This window comes from Somniosus microcephalus, chromosome 4, assembly GCF_052327205.1.
Source record: "Somniosus microcephalus isolate GS21.2 chromosome 4, FLI_Smic_1.0, whole genome shotgun sequence".
Lineage (NCBI taxonomy): Eukaryota > Metazoa > Chordata > Chondrichthyes > Squaliformes > Somniosidae > Somniosus > Somniosus microcephalus.
The window spans coordinates 180,386,585-180,405,980 of record NC_140990.1 but is presented as its reverse complement, the minus strand read 5'-3'; the positions used below and the strand labels follow the sequence as shown (position 1 = coordinate 180,405,980).

The 19,396-nt window shown below is 44.6% G+C and overlaps 1 protein-coding gene across 5 annotated transcripts in view; it reads right to left on the bottom strand.

Annotated features, from left to right (window-relative positions):
* The window catches only part of LOC147120040 (double-stranded RNA-specific editase 1-like), a 365,909-nt gene that overhangs the window by 27,228 nt on the left and 319,285 nt on the right, over positions 1-19,396 (bottom strand). For all 5 annotated transcript variants that reach the window (XM_085985544.1, XM_085985545.1, XM_085985548.1 and 2 more), the window contains one exon: positions 12,154-12,335. In XM_085985544.1, the coding sequence (XP_085841670.1) occupies positions 12,154-12,335 (182 nt within the window). The remainder of the gene's footprint in view (positions 1-12,153; positions 12,336-19,396) is intronic.

Below are 19,396 nucleotides of genomic sequence, written 5' to 3'. Positions count from 1 at the left end.
GAAAAGGAGAAATGCGAAACAGCTACAAAGATTCTAGATTTAGGGAAGACTGACTTCAATGGGATGAGGCAGAGACTGTCCACAGTAAACTGGGCAAATTTGTTAATGGGTAAAACGACAGATCAGTGGGAGATGTTTAAAAAGAATTTAATGTGATACAGAACCCTGAAGGGCAAGAGCTCTACTTGCCAAAAAAACAGCTATGGACGACTAAAGAGGTGAGGGACAGCATAAAACTAAAAGAAAAAGCATACAAAAATGTAAAAAATAGCACAGATCCTGGCAAATGGGAAAGATACAAAGAACAGCAAAGGGTGACAAAACAGCTAATAAGAGCTACAAAAAAGGAGTATGAAAAAAACTTGCAAGGGATATCAAAATCAATACAAAGAATGCTTACAATTACATTAGGAAAAAGAGGGTAGTCAGGAGCAATGTTGGCCCCTTAAAAACTGAAAGCGGTGATATTATAGGAAATGGCGGATGTGTTGAATAATTACTTTGCGTCAGTATTTACAGTAGAAGAGGATAGCATACTGAAAATCCCAAGGAAACTAATATTGAAGAGAGGAAAAGGACTCAATAAAACTAATGTAAGTAAAATAACAGTAATGAAGAAAATAATGGGACTAAAGAGTGACAAATCCCCAGATAGTTTCCATACCAGGGTTTTAAAGGAAGTAGGTGAGCACATTGCCGATGCCCGAACTATAATCTTCTAAAGTTCTCTAGATTCAGGAATTGTTCCTTTAGATTGGAAAATTGCGCATGTCACTCTGCTATTTAAGAATGGCAAGAGAGGGAAACCAGGGAATTATAGACCAGTTAACCTAACATCTGTTGTGGGGAAATTGCTAGAGTCTATAATTAAGGATCGGGTGACTGAACACCTCGAAAATTTTCAGTTGATCAGAGAAAGGCAGCATGGATTTGTGAAAGGTAGGTCATGCCTGACAAGCCTGACTGAATTTTTTGCAGAGGTGACTAAGGTAGACAGGGGAATGTATATGGATGTTATTTATATGAACTTCCAGAAGGCATTTGATAAAGTCCCTCATAAGAGACTGTTATCTAAGGTAGAAGCCCATGGAATTGAGGACAAATGATTGACCTGGTTAGGAAATTGGCTGAGCGGCAGGAGACGGGCAGTAGGGATAATGGGTAGGTACTCAAATTGGCAGGTTGTGACTAGTGGTGTCCCGCAGGGATCTGTGTTGGGGCCTCAACTATTCACAATATTTATTAACGACTTTAGATGATGGCATAGAAAGTCATATATCCAAATTTGCCGATGACACAAAGATAGGCGGCAGTGTAGATAAAAGCATAAAATTACAAAGGAATATTGATAGATTAAGTGAATAGGCAAAACTGTGGCAAATGGATTTCAATGTAAGCAAATGTGAGGTCATCCACTTTGGACCTAAAAAGGATAGAACAGGGTATTTTCTAAATGGTGAAAAGCTAAAAACAGTGGAGGTCCAAAGAGACTTGGGGGTCCAGGTACACAGATCATTAAAACGTCATGAACAGGTACAGAAAATAATCAAAAAGGTTAATGGAATGCTGGCCTTTATATCTAGAGGACTAGAATACAAGGGGGTTGAAGTTATGCTGCAGCTATACAAAACCCTGGTTAGACCACACCTGGAGTACTGTGAGCAGTTCTGGGCACCACACCTCAGGAAGGATATATTGGCCTTGGAGGGAGTGCAGCATAGGTTTACCAGAATGATACCCGGACTTCAAGGGTTAAGGTACAAGGAGAGATTACACAAATTAGGGTTGTATTCCCTAGAATTTAAAAGGTTAAGGGGTGATCTGATTGAAGTTTTCAAGATATTAAGGGGAACAGATAGGGTAGAGAGAGAGAAAAACTATTTCCGCTGGTTGGGGATTCTAGGACTAGGGGCATAGTCTAAAAATTAGATCCAGACCTTTCAGGAGTGAAATTAGGAAACACTTCTACACAAAGGGTGGTAGAAGTTTGGAACTCTCTTCTGCAAACGGCAACTGATGCTAGATCAATTGTTAATTTTAAATCTGAGACTGATAGCCTTTTGTTAACCAAAGGTATTAAGAGATATGGGCCAAAGGCGGGTATATGGTGTTAGGTTGCAGATCAGCCATGATCTCACTGAATGACGTAACAGGTATGAGGGGCTGAATGGCCTACTCCTGTTCCTATGTTCTGACATACACATGACTCTAGTCTATACTTGACTCTTAATGCCATTTGGTAATAAAAAACCCAATACAAAACACAACAATAAGAAAAATAATGGATGGACTTATCGCAACAACCCAGGCAGTGATTGCATCAGGACAAGACTAAGGCAACAATCTAAGCTCTGTCAACCCTGCAAAGTCATATTTTTCAGTCAACATCCCAGACTCCTCCATCATCCCTGGTTATGTTCTGCCCACCATCAGATTAGACTCACCAGAAATTGAGGCATGGGGGGAGAGCACAGTGGTATACAGTTGGGTGAATGTGGCCCTGAGAGTTCTAAACACTGACTCTGGGTCTCATGGCTACTGGTCAAATTACACCAAGGATACCAACTGCTGATCACTACCCAAACTGATGAACTGTTTTAATACCAGAGGTGGCTGAGTTGTGAAGGACGCAGCTGCCAGACTGGGGCTGCATCGGGGTAAGTAGCCAATTGCCTTTGTCCTCCCTAACCTACCTGTCACAGGCACTGGTAACTGCTCTATCAATTCCTAAAAGGCAGAAGCTCGTTTCAACAGCTGGCTCAAACGGTGGTTTTCTCAGTCAGTGGAGTGCGAGAGCACACATGTTTATCTGCACACACACAGCTCCTCCCCCAGGGGTTAAAATTTAAATATTTTAGGAGTGTGGCAAGAATGTTTGTATCCTCTAAACATTTAAATTAACTTCAGGCAGATTAAAAAAGTGCCCAGGAGTCCTGAGGCACCACCAGGCAATGTTTGAACCACACTGGTGTTGAATCCAAATAGTGAAAAGACTCCCTTCTTCAGAGTATCGCATCACCTCTTTCCAGACTCAAGTTGGGTCCCGACTCGATTTATATTACAACTTTAGCTTTGCAGTGAAGCAGAAACCACTTCACTGTAAAGCTAAAATTTCAGTATAAACAAATCCTTGAAAATAAAGGTTTGTGATACATAATTGTACATCCACAAAAAGTTAGAAAACAATCACAAACCAAATAACACACTCATTCCAAGAACTGACCCTCCAGAAATTTGATGTGGTGTCTAACAACTGTGTATTCCAGACCAAATATTGGCAGACCTCCTCCATGTACAGATTTTTAATAAATTGCTCCCATTACATAATTCAATCCCACTCCAAAGAAAAGGGTATATTTCTAGGTGAATTCAGTGAGCAAGTATGAGCCATGTTAGTCAACATAAAGACAATACCATATCTGAATTACATATTTTAATAGGGTTAACTACTGTGGTACATAAAAATAAAGCATGCTTTAAAAATCATAGACTTCCTCCTCCTTATCTCATTATACAGAAACCTGCACTCAAACAAAATCCTCATCCAAACTGCACAATTTCTGGCAAACTCCTATGCTGCTCAGATTCTACTTCCAAGAGGAACTGTTAACAATAATAAAACATTCACTTGACAGCAATTCCTGCAATGGCTCTGAAAGCTACATCAACAGCAGCTCACAATCTGGACATAGTTGACTTAATTCAATACCTTTAAGCTCCATCATTTAGTCCAACATAGCAGGTTCCTTTTCCAGTTGCCAGTCTTCTTGTTTGAAATTTTTGCCAGGCTTTAGGAGATTACAAACCAGACCATTTTCCGATGTAATGTTTGACCTGCCTGCAAGGCCTAGCATTTTTTGTGATAGATGGTAATCTTTTCCAATCTCTCAGCAGCTGCCTGTGCACATTAAATCAATCTTATTTACGACTGCATGGAGGTCCGGGGGTCATTACTGCACAAGGGTCATACTCAGCCAGACAGAACGGACTAAAGACTTTGGGCTTTACACAAAAGTTCACAGCTGAGAAAGGCTTAAATGGTACGAAATAGGCTATAATACATAGCCAATGCCAGTTTTTTTCAATATTCATCTTAACCCTTCAGTAGTCCAATGTGTTTACAGGAAAACTTGGCACAGAAATAAATGGACCAAAGAATACAACCTACTTGCAAAAATTCAATTTAATTTTCTTCTAAAAACAGCACGCTGACAACGACTGACAGAAATGTTGTACTGTTTTCACATACATGATTAAACCACAGGCCAAGTCTATTAATGACAAATATATTGATGTTAAAATAATGCAGAAGGAAAATTAAGAATAGTAAACAGTGAGGAGGATAGTAGCCGACTGGAACTGGGTAGATCAAATTTAATGCAGAGAAGCGTGAAGTAATGCATTTGGGAATGAAGAATAAGGGGAGGCAATATAAACTATTTCAAAGGGGGTGCAGGAACAGAGCAAGGTGTAGGAACATCATGCCTGTGTCAGCTCGTTAAAAGATGTCCAATTAGTCCCACTCTCTGCACTTTCCCCATAGCCCTGCAAATTCTTCCTTTTCAAGTATTTATCCAATTTCCTTTTGAAATTTGCTACTGAATCTGCTTCCGCCACCCTTTCAGGCAGTACATTCCAGATCATGACTCGTTGTGTAAAGAAAAAATTCTCCTCATCTCCCTCGGTTTCTTTGCCAATTATCTTAAATCTGTGTTCTCTGGTTATCAACCCTCTTGCCAGTGGAAACAGTTTTTCCGTTTTTACTCTTATCAAAATCCTTCATAATTTTGAACACCTCTATTAAATCTCCCTTTCTCTCCTCTGAGGAGAACAAGCTCAGCTCCTCCATTATTTCCACATAACTGAGGTCCCTTACCCCGGTATCATTCTGGTAAATCTCCTCTGCACTCTTTCCAAGGCCTTGACATCCTTCCTAAAATGTGGTACTCAGAATTGGACATAGGACGCTAGTTAAGGACTAACCAGTGTTTTATGAAGGTTTAGCATAACTTCCTCGCTTTTGTACTCTATGGGCCCGATTTTGTGGATTGTGTGGGAAATGGTCGGATTCCCCCGAATGTGGGGTTCTGACACACAAAAGAAATGGGTCAGCCAGCTGCATGCAATTTTCCCTCAAGTGGCCAATTAATTTCCAGCGTGTGGGCAGCCTTGCTAATTGCCCATTTCCAGTCGGGAAGCCCCACTGTATGATGTCATCATTCGTGGTGCTTTCAAGATCCACAGCAAGCATTGCTTCCTCTGTTGAATTCCAAACAAACCATACAGGATGGCAGAGGAGCCTGCAGCAGCTGTGGCCAGTGCCAGACCCCGAGCTGCCTCCAAATTCGATGAAGCTTCACTGCAGACATTATTGGATGGGGTTAGGGCCCACAGGGAGGTCCTCTTCCCTAGGTTAGGCAGGAAGAGGCCTCCCACTGAGACCAAGGCTGCATGGATGCAGGTGTCAGCAGATGTCAACTCGAATGTGCATGTAACCTTGGCATCACATCTCTAACTCCTTCCTCTACTCCCCCACAGGACCATCCAGAGCCCCCGTCCCCACTGTGGAGGAGGAAGGGGCTGTGCAGCCAGACTCCTCAGAGGAAGCTCCAACCTCTGAGGGCGCAGCGTCAGCAGAAGTAAGCGGACCCAGCACCAGTGCAGACACACACACTTCGGGGGGACCTTCGGGACATAGAGTAGTGTTGTCACCTGGTGTTTCACAGCTCACAAGTGAGCCTCAGCAGATTCTGGAGACAGGGACAGCAGTGGAGAGTCCTCGTCGGAGGGCGCAGGACTCTGCCAGCTCAGCTCAGCTGCGCTGCATGTCGACCCTCTGCCTCTGGGTCCATCCGCAAGAGAAGAGGTGATGGATCTCCATGCACAGATGCAGGAGTCTCTGGCAGGTTTTGTCTCCAGGGTCGCTGCGAGTGTGGAGCGAATGGAGGAGTCCATAGCGACCATGAGCAGAGCCTTTGTGGAGTCATTGGCGCAGGAACGCATCACCATGGAAAGGTTGGCAACCTCCATGGAGGAGATAGCTCGCCAGGGTACGGAAAACATGGTGAGTGCTCATAAGAGAATGACATCTCTTGAGGAGCGTTGGCCATCTATTGAACAGAGAAACCAGACCTTCATGGAAGTCCTTCTGAGTAGGACTGCCAGTGTAGATGCGGGTCCCCATGGCCCCCTAAAGCGCAGCAAGGTGCTCTCAAGCCACTTCCAAGCGCTGGCCCCTTCTGGCCTGTGCAGCTTCAGGTGAGTGAGCAGCAGCCTGCTGCTCCTGGTGCTTATCCTGCTGTTCCTGGTTCTGCTGCTGCCGCCTCTGCTGCTGGAGATCCTCTAATGGCAAGAAGGGAAGGGAAAAAAAGGCGTCCCATGCTTCTGGTAGATGCCTCCGCTGAGGAAGTGCTGAGTGAGGGTGCCGAGCGGTGCTTCCCAGGAGATCACATTGGAGAAGTGTGTGAGGCTCCAACCTTCCACAGCTGTGCCTAAGCCTTGAAGAAGTAGCCCCAAGCCTGCAACAACAAGGTCCTTCAACATACAAATGCTGTCCCATTAAATCGCAGCTTTCCCGAATAACCTGCAGCTGAGAGCAAGCAAGCCAGCAAGCTTCACGCCAGGTTTCATCAGCGGGGTGCCCCACAGGCGTGTTTAGCGTGGGGAACCCCTGAAAATCGCAAGGGCACCCTAAAATGGCATTAAACATGCCAATAATTGGTGACCAGGGTCCCGACGGCCAGTCCCGCCAGCGGCGGGCGGGACTGATTCGGGTCGCAGAGTAACGGCGGTCCGAAAGTCGAACGGGGCGGGGAATCAGGCGGGGGGGGGGGGGGGGTCGCGACCCCCTATTTCAGTGATTTCTGGCCCCCGCCCACATGAAAACCCGCCCGACGGCTGGCAGAAAATCGGGGCCTATGCCTCTATTTATAAAGCCCAGGATCCTGATGCTTTTTTAACAGCTTTCTTAACTTGTCCAACCAGCTTCAAAGATTTGTGTATGTAAACCCCTAAGTCTTTCTATTTCTGCACCCCCTTTAAAATTGTACCCTTTAGCTTATATTGCCTCTCATTCTTCCTTCCAAAATGGATCACTTCACACTTCTCTGCATTAAATTTCATCTGCCATGTGTCTGCTCATTTCACCAGTCTCACCAGAGGTAACATCAATGCAGCATTCGATTGAGTGTAGTATGAAGGAGCTCTAGTAAAACTGAAGTCAATCGGCATCAGGGGGAAAACTCTTCTGTGGCTGGAGTGATAGCTGGCACAGAGGAAGGTGGATGTGGTCGTTGGGAGGGCAATCATTGCAGCCCCAGGACATCGCTGCAGGAGTTCATCAGGGCAGCGTCCTTGGCCCAACTATCTTCAGCTGCTTCATCAACAACCTTCCCTCCATCATAAAGTGAGAAGTGGGGCTTGTTGGCTGATAATTACAGCAGTCAGCTCCATTTGCAATTCATCAGATAACGAAGTAGTCCGTGCCTGCACGCAGCAAGACTTGGACTAATACGTTTCAACATTCATGCCTAAGATGAGTCAGGAAATGACACAAATCAGGAGTGCAATGGAATACTCTCCACTTGCTTAGATGCATGCAGCTCCAACAACACAAGAAAATCAACGTTATCCAGGACTAAGCAGTCCGTTTGATCAGAATCGCATCCACTGGCTTAAACATATACGCCTTCCACCATTGGCGTACCGTGGCTGCAGTATGCATTATCTACAGGATCCGCTACAGCAATTTGCCAAGATTTCTTCGGCAGCACCTCCCAAACAGCAACCTCCATAGAAGGACAAGGGCAGCAGGTGCATTGGAACATGATCACCTGCAATTTCTCCATCTAATCACACACCATCCTGACTTGGATATATATTGCCGTTCTTCATTGTCGCTGGGTCAAAATCCTGGAACTCCCTATCTAATAGCATTGTGGTAGCATCTTCACCACATGGACTGCAGTGGTTCAAAAAGGCAGCCCACCACCACCTTCTCAAGAGCTGCTAGAGATAGGCAATAAATGCCAGCCTTGCTAGTAACGTCCACATCCCGAGAATGAATTAAAGAACATTTATCTATGTCTTCCTGAAGTCTGTTACGATCCTCCTCACTCTTTACTACAATTCCAAGTAAACTGCAAACTTTAAAATTGTGCTATACCCAAGTCCAGGTCATTAATATACATCAAAAAGAACGGTCCCAAGACCGACCCCTGGGGCCACACCACTGTATACTTCTTTCCAGTCTGAGAAACAACCATTCACTACAACTCTCTGCTTTCTCTGTCTCAGCCAATTTCTTATCAATGCAACCACTGCCCCTTTAATCCCATCGGCTTCAATGTGCTAATAAGTCTATTCTGTGGAACTTTTATCAAATTCCTTTTGAAGCTCCATATTCACATCATCAACTGCACAATGGCATTAAACACTTTAAAACCGCCTCCATTAAAATAGTTGAAAGGAATTTCATACAAACATGTTATATATAATATCTGAAAGTACAATTTCAACTCTTAGTTTAAGCAAGTTATTTCTTCATACATGGTAATGCCATGTTCACACACAGGACTGACCACCAGATCACTTTGTCTCAATGTTGGGTAACAAATAGATTGACGTACCAAAGCTTCCGAAGCAGTGAGCTCCTGAACTGTCAAGGGAGATGGGGGTGGGGGAAAGAAATCAGAGGGCAATTCTACCCAGGGAACCTGCTCCCATGTACCCTGCCACTTATCAAAGAAGAAAGTAATTTTCAATTAAAAAAAATATAGCTAGCCAAAGTACTCGAAGAAAACGCAATTATATATGTTCCCATTAGCTCACATTCTGGGACAGATTTGTGTTCACATTACACCACAAGGTCTGCGTCGATAAATAAAATTACATAAAATCAGTTATTGCTCTGTGAAATACAAATTACAAACCAGCAAGGTCAGAGAGATTTACTGTGAGCACATTCATCCTTCCTGTTCTGTGAATTAGCATTTAAGAGTGAATGATTAGTCGAGTGACTCTGGGGACAGAGGCAAGTGGAGGTTGACACATGAAGTGGCGGTGATCCAATGGACAAGGCATGCAATTCAACTAGCCAATTTGTTCCTGGACACAGCTAATTAACCCAGTCTGTAGTAGAGGTTTAAGTGTTCTTATTTATCAGGGAAGAAGCAAAAGTGGGTAAGAGACAGGATCACTCATGCAGAATTCATCACTACTTGACAACTACCAAAAGCTGCTTTCTCCCCATCGCTAGAATCTTCATCCCTTTGAGAAATATAACATATTTGAACAAAATTACATTTTTTAAATTTGCACTTATTCCAGACAGGTTTTCCATCATGCTCTACTCTACATGTGAGAGGGCTGTCAGCAATGCTGTCAATGCTGCTCCATGATCACCTGACGATAAACAGGGTAATACAATTACTCCAATTAATTAAATCTCTAAGTTTCTCCAGAAAAAACCTTTTTTTTCCTCCACCCTAGATTAGATACTTTTCCAGGAATAAATGTCCTGATACAACAACTGGGTCACACTTACTAGAATTCTGACAGGCAGTTTGGGATTTGAAATCCATTAATCACACTTTGCCAATACCGAAACACTGGCTACCTTATTTTATACAAGTCATGACAACGTAGCAATGAACTAGAAACTGTTTCCACTCTCAATATTGTCTTTTGTGATACAATAACTGGTTGAGTAGTCACCCACCTTCCTTGTCAAATAAAGCAGCTTAACTATCTCAACGCTTAAAATACCCGAAAAGAAAGTTTCCACTGATAGACATTTAAAATTTGCATAGATCAGAATGACATATTCATCTATGGTATTTTCCCTCCAACCTTCAGGAGATACCCCAGCCTTTGCTCTGCACCTCTGTCCCACAGTATGGCTAAGATGGAAGACTTACTTTGTGGGAAATAGCAAGTGTGAAATATGATGGTCCATTCTGTAGCACTGTCTTGAAGCATAAATGTACTATCAAAAACTGCTGCATTCCATTTTATTAAAAACCATGACATCCTTACACATTACACCTATTTTCTTTGAACTTAGTTTAGAGAACCTATATGGGATTGGGGTTCCCTAATCGTTCCTTACATTGATAATTTACTTCAAAATGTTCACGATTAGAAGTGTACAGAAAAAGATTACTGGAAATATTATGGAGAGGAATCATATGGTAGATTTAAAAAGGTGAGTGAATACATTTAAGCAGTGAAATATGCACTATGGGCCAATCCATTTCCAACACTTCACATTAATTCTCATGTGATTTCTATTTGGATTCTATGTATAAATCCTTTCACACTTAAAATAAACCCAATGTTAAACTTTGCTGTGCATCCTCCGCATAAAATCAACATGCATTTGCACAAAGACAAGATCTTCTAATTGTCATTAACAGTAGAACATGAAAATAACGTTTTGATCCCTCAGTTGACATTCCAGCTAATGCCAAACAGGCCATTATTTCAAAGCACAATGGCCTTATATTCTCCAAGGCAAGTTTTCTCTTTCCCCCACCATGTGCAACTGCTTAATTTTAATCAGACATTTACCATAAAAGGCACTGACAGTAAAAATATACTTCTCAGTTAGAGGGAATGCCAGCACCTGTACTGCAGGCAGTAATAAAGGCAGATTTCGGGGGAAGATAGAATCAGAAAATGACAAAGAACCTACCAGTCCAAGAAGTATAAACAGAGCCTATAGTTAGCATATGGCTGTGTGGAAACACAACAACTCGGCTCCAAGTGCATCCTCGAGAATGATGTGACAAATGGTAGCTCTGTCCTGGCCTTGTGTGACTGAAGAGCATCCTTTTACAGTCCACTTACACTGCCACTTACGTGTCCTTAGAAAAGTGATTTTTGTGTGCTCATCAATGCAGACGTGGTAGTATAACTCAGGACACTGTTGAATGCATTAAAGCAGTGAGGTGCGAATAGGAAGCCATCTCTCACACACTTGACAGCATCCCAAATGCAGAACAAGTCATGATTAAGCTTTTAGAATGTATACCCAGCATAAACAGTCTGCTCCTGTCAGGAGTATCTATCTGCTACACTTTCCAAAATGCTCCAGTGGCTTTCATACTGAATATGCACTGAAAGGCCATAGTCACAGTAGAAGAAAACAATGATTTTTGCTGTGGACTGGGCAAATGCCATATATTGATCATTCAATGCAAGTCCATTGGACATTAAAGCTTCAGCTGCTTTTGTAGTGCACAGCCACTGACAAGGTCATTTGGTCTTTCAATTAGAAAGCTGAATACCAGTTTATGCATGGCTATTGCCATGGTAAATATTAGTCATGTGTTTTGGCATTCCAGTGCACTACATCATATGATCAGAATACCCATTAGATTAGTCTTTTCATTGTTTAAATGTGGCATTGCCTACAAATATGGGACACTGTCACTGAGTTCAGCCATTCTTGTGTTCTGCAAGGATTGGGGTTCCAGAATTACTTCCAAATAGCTTTTTGTGTTCCACTTGTTTTAAAATCAAACTCTTCATCCTGTACCCTGAAATGGCACTTTTACACCAACGGCCAACTGCTCATTTTGCCTGCAATGATGTTTCATCTTGTTCCTACCAGCAGTAGTACCTCAACTGCAGATTAAATGCTTGCTGATTTGATCATACAGCTACATGAACTGAAGTTTTCTCACAGCTGAATGGTAAATCTTCCACTACACCTGGGGGGGCCAGCTGTGACAGTGCTAGAGCTCGAGTAGATATTCCTCGATTTTAAAGGGGGATTTACTGCAGCTACTGGTGGGGAGGAGAAAACTGGCCACCACTTGCCATATCCTGTCCTCATCCATTCTTAAGCATGTAAAAGGGTCACAAGAAAATACAGGGTCCATGCTACTCTCTGTGCAAACAGAATGCAAAGCATTGCTTATTGGAAAATTGCATTAGATACAGTATAATATATTTGATGGAGGGTTACGAGGTAGTAATGTAAGCTAGAGGTTCACAGGATGTTATATAGAGAATTATTCACTTCCCTTTAAATGTGAATTTGACGCTCAGAAGTCAGCTTCATTTGTGTGCAGTTTTAATTCAGCAAGAGCATGTAGATCAGTACTGTGTTCTGATATAATACCGAGGCATGAGAGAGAGAGTACTTACCACTGAGCAGAGGCCTGTTGAGTGTATATATGCTTGGGAGGTCTTCAATATCGCTGATTCGCTGGTAGACTGCACGGGACAAGTGATCAGCATGGTACAAGCTACCCAGGATAATGCTGGCGAAATAGATAGGCTTCACAAAATGGTTCAACAGAGCTCCCTGAATCCCAAGCACATTCCATCTGAAAATAGAGAGACCATTATTTTGCCATCAAATGATATTCAAGTATCTAAGTAGGGGACTGTCATCATGGTAGCCATGAAAATACTAAATACAGGAAACTTTGGTTTATCCGGAGGACCCTTCCCTCACCTTCACATGGTCCATCTCGGACTCTTCCCTTCCCTTCCTCGACTTCTCCGTCTCCATCTCTGGGGATAGGTTATCGACCAATATTTACTACAAGCCCACTGACTCCCACAGCTACCTGGACTACACTTCCTCCCACCCAGCTTCCTGCAAGGACTCTATTCCATTCTCCCAGTTTCTCCGCCGTATCTGCTCCGACGACGCCACCTTCCACACCAGTGCTTCAGACATGTCTTCCTTTTTCCGCAACCGAGGATTCCCCTCTACTGTGGTTGACACTGCCCTCGACCGTGTCAGTTCTATCTCCCGCACTTCTGCCCTCACCCCTGCCCCTCCCTCCCGGAACCACGATAGGGTTCCCCTTGTCCTCACCTTTCACCCCACCAGCCTCCACATTCAACGGATCATCCTCCGGCATTTCCGCTACCTTCAAAGTGATCCCACCACCAAACGTATCTTCCCCTCCCCTCCCCTTTCAGCATTCCGCAGGGACCGCTCCCTCCGAGACACCCTAGTCCACTCCTCTATCACCCCAAACAGCCCTTCCTCTTCGCCTGGCACCTTCCCGTGCAAGCGGAGGAGATGTAACACCTGCCCCTATACCTCCCCCCTTCCCACTGTCCAGGGCCCCAAACACCCCTTCCAGGTGAAACAGCGATTTACTTGTACTTCTCGCAATCTAGTATACTGTATTCGCTGCTCACGATGCGGTCTCCTCTACATTGGGGAGACGAAACGCAGATTGGGTGACCGCTTTGCGGAACACCTCCGTTCAGTCCGTAAGGGTGACCCCGAGCTTCCGGTCGCCTGTCATTTTAATTCACCGCTCCATTCCCACTCGGACCTCACCGTCCTTGGCCTCTTGTACTGTTCCACGGAAGCTCAACGTAAACTCGAGGAACAGCACCTCATCTTCCGATTAGGCAGTCTGCAGCCTTCCGGACTCAATATCGAGTTCAACAATTTCAGATCATAAGCTCGGCCCCCATTTCATTTTCTCTTGTAATTGTTCCACTCCTTTCCCCCCCCGCCTTTCCTTTTGTTTTTCTCTCACACCTGGCAGCTATCTCTTGCCCTGCCAGTACACTTTACACCTAATCCCAGCCTATTACTATCTCGTCTAGCTTCTAATCTCTTTTACTTCTTTTGTTTCTTTTATTCTTTTGTCCGATCGCAGCCCTGCCTCCGATCTAGTTTCTTTTCTTTTCAGTTTTGAAGAAGGGTCCAACCCGAAACGTCAACTCAAATTTCTCTCCACGGATGTTGCCTGACCTGCTGAGTTTTTCCAGCATTTTCTGTTGTCCGGAATGCTCGATCCACCGGCAAAAATCAGGAGCCGTTTCGTTAGTTTTTTTTTCTTTTCGTTGCTTTTTTTCCCACCAGTCAGGCTCTGCAAGGTCTCGCTGAAGCTGTTGCTAAGCTACAGAGACGCTTGCAAGGTACGGCCGACTGTTTAGAAGCTGTTGCTAAGCAACAGGGTTTGTTGCCAGATACGGATGTTTCAACATTAGCGCTGGTTTGTCCGGCAATTTTGATGGGACGGCAACAGCTCGGTCCCGTCGGTGCCAGATATCACAAAGTTTCCTGTAATGATTTTTTTTTCTCCACTGACAACACATTGTGCAGCATGAGACTGCTGCTCTGAACTAAAATGTCCTGGTACATGTGTATGATAACTGCAACCCTCGAAATTAGACAAATGCTACAAATACAGAGCATTGTACATTGAGCTATAGATTTTATCTTGCACACTGCCAATGTTACTGGAACATTTCAGGCTCTAAGTGGTTTCCTTACACCCTTACTCTAAGATATTTCTTGTTTCTAATAATGCTTGAAGGTTCAGGTATGACTAGGCTTGAGATAGCCACATGCAAGATCAAATTAGACCAGTAAATTACTGTCATTAATAAATAACAACAGAAAATGCTGGAAAAACTCAGCAGGCCAGGCAACATCCGTGGAGAGAGAAATAGAGTCAACATTGGGATGCTACCAGATCTTTCCCATTCCCGACCTGAAACGTTGACTCTATTTCTCTCTCCACGGATGTTGCCTGGCCTGCTGAGTTTTTCCAGCATTTTCTGTTGTTATTTCGGATTTCCAGCATCTGCAGTATTTTGCTATCGAATTACTGTCATTAGTTCATCACCAGTTAACAGATGCCTTGTGCATGTAAAAAAGAAATTGACCAGACATTTTAAGGGATATTGACATGGCAAATTATAATTGAACTACACAAGCAACTATTGAGCACAAGCATATCAGTAATGGGCCAGCAACTCTTGATCGTATCTTAGAACACAATTCTCTATGGTATCTACAGTGAAATCATGAAAGATTGACCCGCAAGAAGAGTGACTAATGGCGCAACAGGAAAGAGAGCGTGCTCCAAGGTTCTCAAACACTGCACTGGAGGCCTTGGTGGAGGAGATGGCTAGGAGAGAGGTCCTCTACCCACAAGGGGCCAGGAAGGCCCTCCAGACAAACTCTGCAAAGGCAGTGGGAGCAGGCAGCCGTGGCGGCCCATGCCAAAAGTCAAGGCCCAAGGACCTGGATCCAGTGTCGCAAAAAGTTCAATGACCTCACACGAGTGGTCAAGGTCAGTGAATTCATCTTCAAATGCCATATGCCACAAACTGCACCGCTAGCCTCACACACTGCTCAATGCACCTTCACTCACCTACCAACAATCTCTATCAAACAGGACTCATACCTCATATTGATAGCTTCACCTCACCCTCACACACTTAGCACTGCTGCAAGCCTCACACCCACATCTCTCAGCTTGCACACACTGCCAGCTATTAACTATGACAGTCATATCATCCAAACACATTGCACCACACTCACTGACACGCTTCCCTCTCTCTTGCAACACAAGCTGGCGCACAACCGGAGGCAGCTGGAGTTAACCGGCGGGGGACAGGCCCGCTTACATGACAATACACAATGAGTGGTAGGACCCTAGGAAGTACAGAGGGTCAGAGGGACCTTGGTGTACATGTACATAGATCCCTGAAGGCAGCGGAACAGGTAGATAAGGTGGTTAAAAAGGCATATGGGATACTTGCCTTCATTAGCCGAGGCATAGAATATAAGAGCAGGGAGGTTATGATGGAGCTGTACAAAACGCTGGTGAGGCCACAGCTGGAGTACTGTGTGCAGTTCTGGTCGCCACACTATAGGAAGGATGTGATTGCTTTGGAGAGGGTGCAGAGAAGATTCACCAGGATGTTACCTGGGATGGAGCGCCTCAGCTATGAAGAAAGACTAAACAGGCTGGGGTTGTTTTCCTTGGAGCAAAGAAGGCTGAGGGGGGACCTGATTGAGGTGTACAAAATGATGAGGGGCATAGATAGGGTAGATAAAGAGGAACTTTTCCCCTTAGTAGGGGGGGTCAATAACAAGGGGGCATAGATTCAAGGTAAGGGGCAGGAGGTTTGGAGGGGATTTGAGGAGGAACTTTTTCACCCAGAGGGTGGTTGGAATCTGGAACTCACTGCCTGAAAAGGTGGTAGAGGCAGGAACCCTCACAACATTCAAGAAGCATTTGGATGAGCACTTGAAATGCCATTGCATACAAGGCTATGGACCAAATGCTGGAAAATGGGATTAGACTAGACAGGGATTGATGGTCGGCGCAGACACGATGGGCCGAAGGGCCTCTTTCTGTGCTGTATAACTCTATGACCGTACCCCGATGGAGGAGATGGTGGTTGCCATCAATGGAGCAGCCATGGCCAGCCGTGGGGCTGAAATCCTCGAAGATGACAGCATCCTCATACCTAATCCCCCTTCTCATATCCCACTTCCCCCTCATCCCACAATGTCTTTTGATTTAAAAGCTGCAGATGGTGTAAGCATGCACCTCTTACTTCACCACCCCCAGCCTGCAACCCTACCCTTGCCCCTTTCCCCTTTCAGATACCCAATAACTGCAACCTGGCCAGGCAGTGGTGGAACAACAACAGGTGGAACAGAAAGAAGTGATGATCAAGACGCAGCACCCTCACTCAATTCCACCAGCTCAGGTACTGACACTCCTCGTACTGAGGATAGCTTAGACTTGGGATCTGCACGTGGTGAGACACTGGGGACGAGTGGCCTGCAGCCAGGGCACAGGACAAGCGCAGGTGCCAACTCGCACACGAGTTCTGCTGCAGAAGACTCAGATGAGCAGTTCGACGGGGCGGCCTTCAGAAGAAGGGCATGCACAATCAAATGCTGGTGTATTGGCAGGCCTGCCAGAAAATCTGCGTGCAATGTAAAGGAGCATGGAGTAGTCCGGCACCAACCTGACACAGGGCTTTGCGCAGAGCTTGGAGCCCATCCTTTCCAGCATGGAATTGGTGGCCAACTCCATTAGCACACTTGCAGACTCAACCATGATGCAGCGTCTGCTGGCCAATGTCTCAGCTTCCATTGCAGCACAAGCAGAAGCCACCCAATGTCTGGGTGCTGCAGTGGAAGCTCAGACTTCTGTCATGCAAGCTCAACTTGCTGCCACGCTAGCTCAGACTGCTGCCATTGTGGGTTGCGTTTACTGGTATCACAGCCAGATAAGTCGGTCACAGAATCCATTTGGTTAGAGTTGAGGAGCAAAAAGGGTATGATCGAATCCGGCCTCGGGTGACTGTCTGTGTGGAGTTTGCACATTCTCCCCGTGTTTGCGTGGGTTTTCTCCGGGTGCTCCGGTTTCCTCCCACAGTCCAAAGATGTGCGGGTTAGGTTGATTGGCTATGATAAATTGACCCTTAGTGTTAGGGGGATTAAATACGTGGGGATAGGGTGGGATATGTGTTGGTGTAGGGGTTACGGGGATCGGGTGGGATATGTGTCGGTGCAGGCTCGATGGGCCGAAATGGCCTCTATCTGCACTGTGGGGCTTCTGTGATTCTGTGTGATTCTGTGATCACGCTATTGGGGGTATTCTATAGGCCTCCAAATAGTGAGAGGGAGGTAGAGGAGCAAATCTGCAGAGAAATCGCAGAGATATGCAAGAGTGGTGATATTGGGGGACTTTAATTATCCAAATATCGATTGGGATAATGCTAGGGTAAAGGGAAAGGAGGGGGAGGAATTTCTGAAATGTGTTCAGGAGAATTTCCTTGACCAATATGTTCTTGGCCCAACTAGGAAGGAGGCATTGCTGGATCTGGTGCTGGGGAATGAGGTGGGCCAGGTCGACCAAGTGTCTGTGGGAGAACACTTGGGTATGAGTGATCATCGTATCATAAGATTTAGATTAGCAATGGAGAGGAGCAAGGAACAATCTAGAGTGGAACTTCTAAACTGTAATAGGGCTAACTTCAAAGGGATGCGAAAGGATCTAGCCAGGGTAAAATGGAACCAAACACTGACAGGAAAAACTTTAACAGAACAATGGGTGATCTTTAAGGAGGAGATGTTCCAAGTACAGGCTAGGTACATTCCGACAAGAGGGAAGGGTAAGGGAACCAAAGCAAGGGCTCCTTGAATGACGAGGAAGATAGAGAAGATGATGAAACAAAAAGAGGGTGTATGATGCATGTCAGTTGAATTCTTCAAGGGAGAACCAGACCAAATACAGTAAGTTGAGGGGGGGATGTGAAGATGAAAATACGATTGGCAAAGAGAGAATATGAGAGTAGAATGGCGGTTAACACAAAAGGGATCCCAAAAATCTTACTACCCGCTTACTGTTTACATGCTGGTAGAAGAGGCGGAGTGGGGCCTATTAGAGACAAAGGTGGTGATATATGCTTAGAGGTGCAGGGCAAGGCTAGAATACTCAATGAGTACTTTGTATCAGTGTTTACTAAGGAGGTGGATGCTGACAAAATATCGGTAGAAATGGAAAAGGTAGAAGCAATGCAAGGAGTGAAAATTGATAGACAGGATGTACTAGAAAGGTTGGGTATGCTTAGAGTGGACAAATCACCTGGTCCAGATGGCTTGCATCCCAGGTTGCTAAGGGAATTGGGAGAGGAGATAGCAGAAGGGCTTGTCATAATTTAGCAATCTTCCCTAAATGCGGGGGAGGTGCTTGAGGATTGGAAAGTGGCAAATGTGACATCATTGTTCAAGAAAGGGTGTAAGGACAATCCTAGTAACTACAGACCGGTCAGTTTAAAATCTGGGTAAAGTTTTAGAAACAATAATCAAGGAATAAATTAACGGGCACTTGGAGAGGTTTAAGCTAATTAAGGAGAGCCAACACGGATTTGTAAAAGGCAGACTGTGTTTGACTAATCTAATTGAATTTTTTGATGAAGTAACAGAAAAGGACTGATGAAGAGAATGCAATGGATGTTGTCTACATGGATTTTCGGAAGGCGTTTAACAAAGTACCACGTAGAAGGAAGGTTAACAAAATTGAGGCTCACGGAATAGGTGGATCAGTGGCAGCTTGGATAAGGAATTGGCTTAGGGACAGAAAACAGCAAGTTGTGGTAAATGGCTGTTTTTCAGACTGGAGGATGGTAGACAGTGGTGTTCCCACTGCTTTTTTGGACCTGGATATTGGAATACAGAGTAGAATTTCTAAATTTGCCGATGACACCAAACTTGGGGGGGTGGCAAACAGTGTTGATGATACCAATCAACTGCAACAGGACATAGAAAGACTAGCAGAATGGGCAGACAAGTGGCAGATGGAATTTAATAGAGAAGTGTGAGGTGATGCATTTTGGCAGAAGGAACAGGGAGAGGCAATATACACTTAATGGCACAGTTTTAAAGAGTGTGCAGGGACAAAGGGACCTGGGAGTTAATGTGCATAGGTCCCTGAACGTGGCATGACATAGAGAGTGGTTAACAAAGCATATGGGATCTTGGGCTTCATAGATAGAGGTATTGAGTACAAAAGTAGTGACATTATGCTGAACCTTTACAAAGTGCTGGTTAGGCCACAATTGGAGTATTGCGTCCAGTTCTAGTCACCACACTTTA